This window comes from Propithecus coquereli, unplaced genomic scaffold (assembly GCF_000956105.1).
Source record: "Propithecus coquereli isolate 6110/MARCELLA unplaced genomic scaffold, Pcoq_1.0 Scaffold105, whole genome shotgun sequence".
NCBI lineage: Eukaryota > Metazoa > Chordata > Mammalia > Primates > Indriidae > Propithecus > Propithecus coquereli.
In genome coordinates, this window is record NW_012134414.1 from 1538375 (window position 1) to 1540144 (window position 1770).

General features: G+C 35.9%; 1 protein-coding gene across 1 annotated transcript in view; it reads right to left on the reverse strand.

The window, feature by feature from the left end:
* Positions 1–1770, reverse strand: part of DZIP3 (DAZ interacting zinc finger protein 3) — a 103785-nt gene that overhangs the window by 46661 nt on the left and 55354 nt on the right. Inside the window, 2 exon segments of the mRNA XM_012645921.1 lie at positions 283–900; positions 1632–1660. Coding sequence (XP_012501375.1) covers positions 283–900; positions 1632–1660 — 647 coding nt within the window.

The following is a 1770-nucleotide window of genomic DNA, read 5'->3' on the forward strand; positions in this document are numbered from 1 at the left end:
AAACATCCTTGCCCATCTGCTTCACTTGGCTAACTTCTACACATCATTTAAGAATTCTTTAACTATTATATTCTTAAGAAAATTTTTTCAGACTCCCTTAGACTAAGATTTTCCACGGTATTCTAGAAACATCTCTAGTACTATAATTTCTATTACCTTCTTGATGAAGCTATTTCTCCTAAACATGTAAGCTCAGTGAATTTGTTGCCCTTTGCACTATACCTGGCACAGAGCAGACACTCAGTGAAGGTTTTTTGGCTGAAATAAATAATTATTTAGTACCTTGTTGATAGCAGGATAACATCCTCTGTATGATTTCTGGTACTGGTATGCCTAAGTAGATGGATAGCTGATGGTAATCAAGGGAGATATTTTCAATGGGATTCTCCTTCACTTTGTCAATATCCTCTTGCTTCATCCCAAGGCGCAGAAGAATATCTGAAACTTTTTTCCAAATTGAATTGAACTGTGACTCAGTGAGACCATTCATCAGAATCTCACTAAGGAGACTATCCCTGTATTTGCACAGCCTCAGGATGTCTGCAGACTTAGAGAGATCAGAAGATGGCGGTTCCATGTTCCAGCCTTTTTTGGGTGCAGGGAACACATTCAAATGTTTAATGAGAGCTAACAGGAGGCATAAGTCAAACTGTTTGGACTGTGGTAGCTCCTTATTTGGGGGATAAAGCAGATGCCATGATCCACCCAAAGGATGATTGGTCCAAAGATGGTTGTAGTAGGATTCCAGCACATTCTTGTGTATAAGAAGCTCTTTTCTCAAAAGAGGAGGTGGCATAGCCTCATCAAATATTTTCCGGACAATGTCAGTACCAGAAACAATAATTATATGAAGCAGATGATAGAAATAATTATAATCAAGTTTGAAGATAGGCATTTCATCTGAAAATGAATTTTGAGAAGTCAAGATATTCCACATTAATGCTCTTTTTCCATATGGTCTCTTACATTACACCCTAAGCTCTTGTAGGATAGAAACTATTCCAAAAGAATGAAGTACAGTATAGTGTTTTGCCACAGCCAGTGCTCAATAAGCACACCGCTGTCTGTCTGGTTGTCAAAAAATCCAAACAAAAACTGTATGTTCCCAAGCAGAAGTAACCACAAATACTAATCACCACAGAAGCTTTTCAGCCATCTGAGGTTTTGTTCAAGTAAATGACCTTTGGCAACCAAATGGCATCAAAGTAGTAGGTCTTTGAAAATTCTGAAATTTGCCAAGAATGATAATTGCCAATGTTTAATTATGCTTTACTTAAATAATTATACATTATCCTAATCAGCACTGTCCAAGAGAACGTCATAAAAATATTTTATAGTTGCACTGTTCACTACTAATTGAGCACTGGAAATGTTGCTTGTTTGACTAAGGAACTGAGTTTTAAACCAGAGGCATAAACATCCACCTGAGAGTCTGTTAAAATGCAGAATCTCAGGACCCACTTCAGACCTGCTGAATTGGCACTTGCCTTTTAACAAAATCACCAGACATTTCAAATACAAATAATATTTGAAAAGCACTCATCTAATAAACCTCATGTTTTTACCTCTTTGGAAAATAAATTAATGATTAAGTATTTCATCAATGAAATGGAATAATGCATGAGACTGACCTATTTGGCATTTTTCTGGTTTAATAGTCCTTCGAAAGGAGGAAAGTAGATGAAGTAAATTGGAAAGCAGTAATAATTTGGTATAGGATGGTATTTGGTTTTTGTATGAATATCAAAATATGTGTTTATCATAAATAAA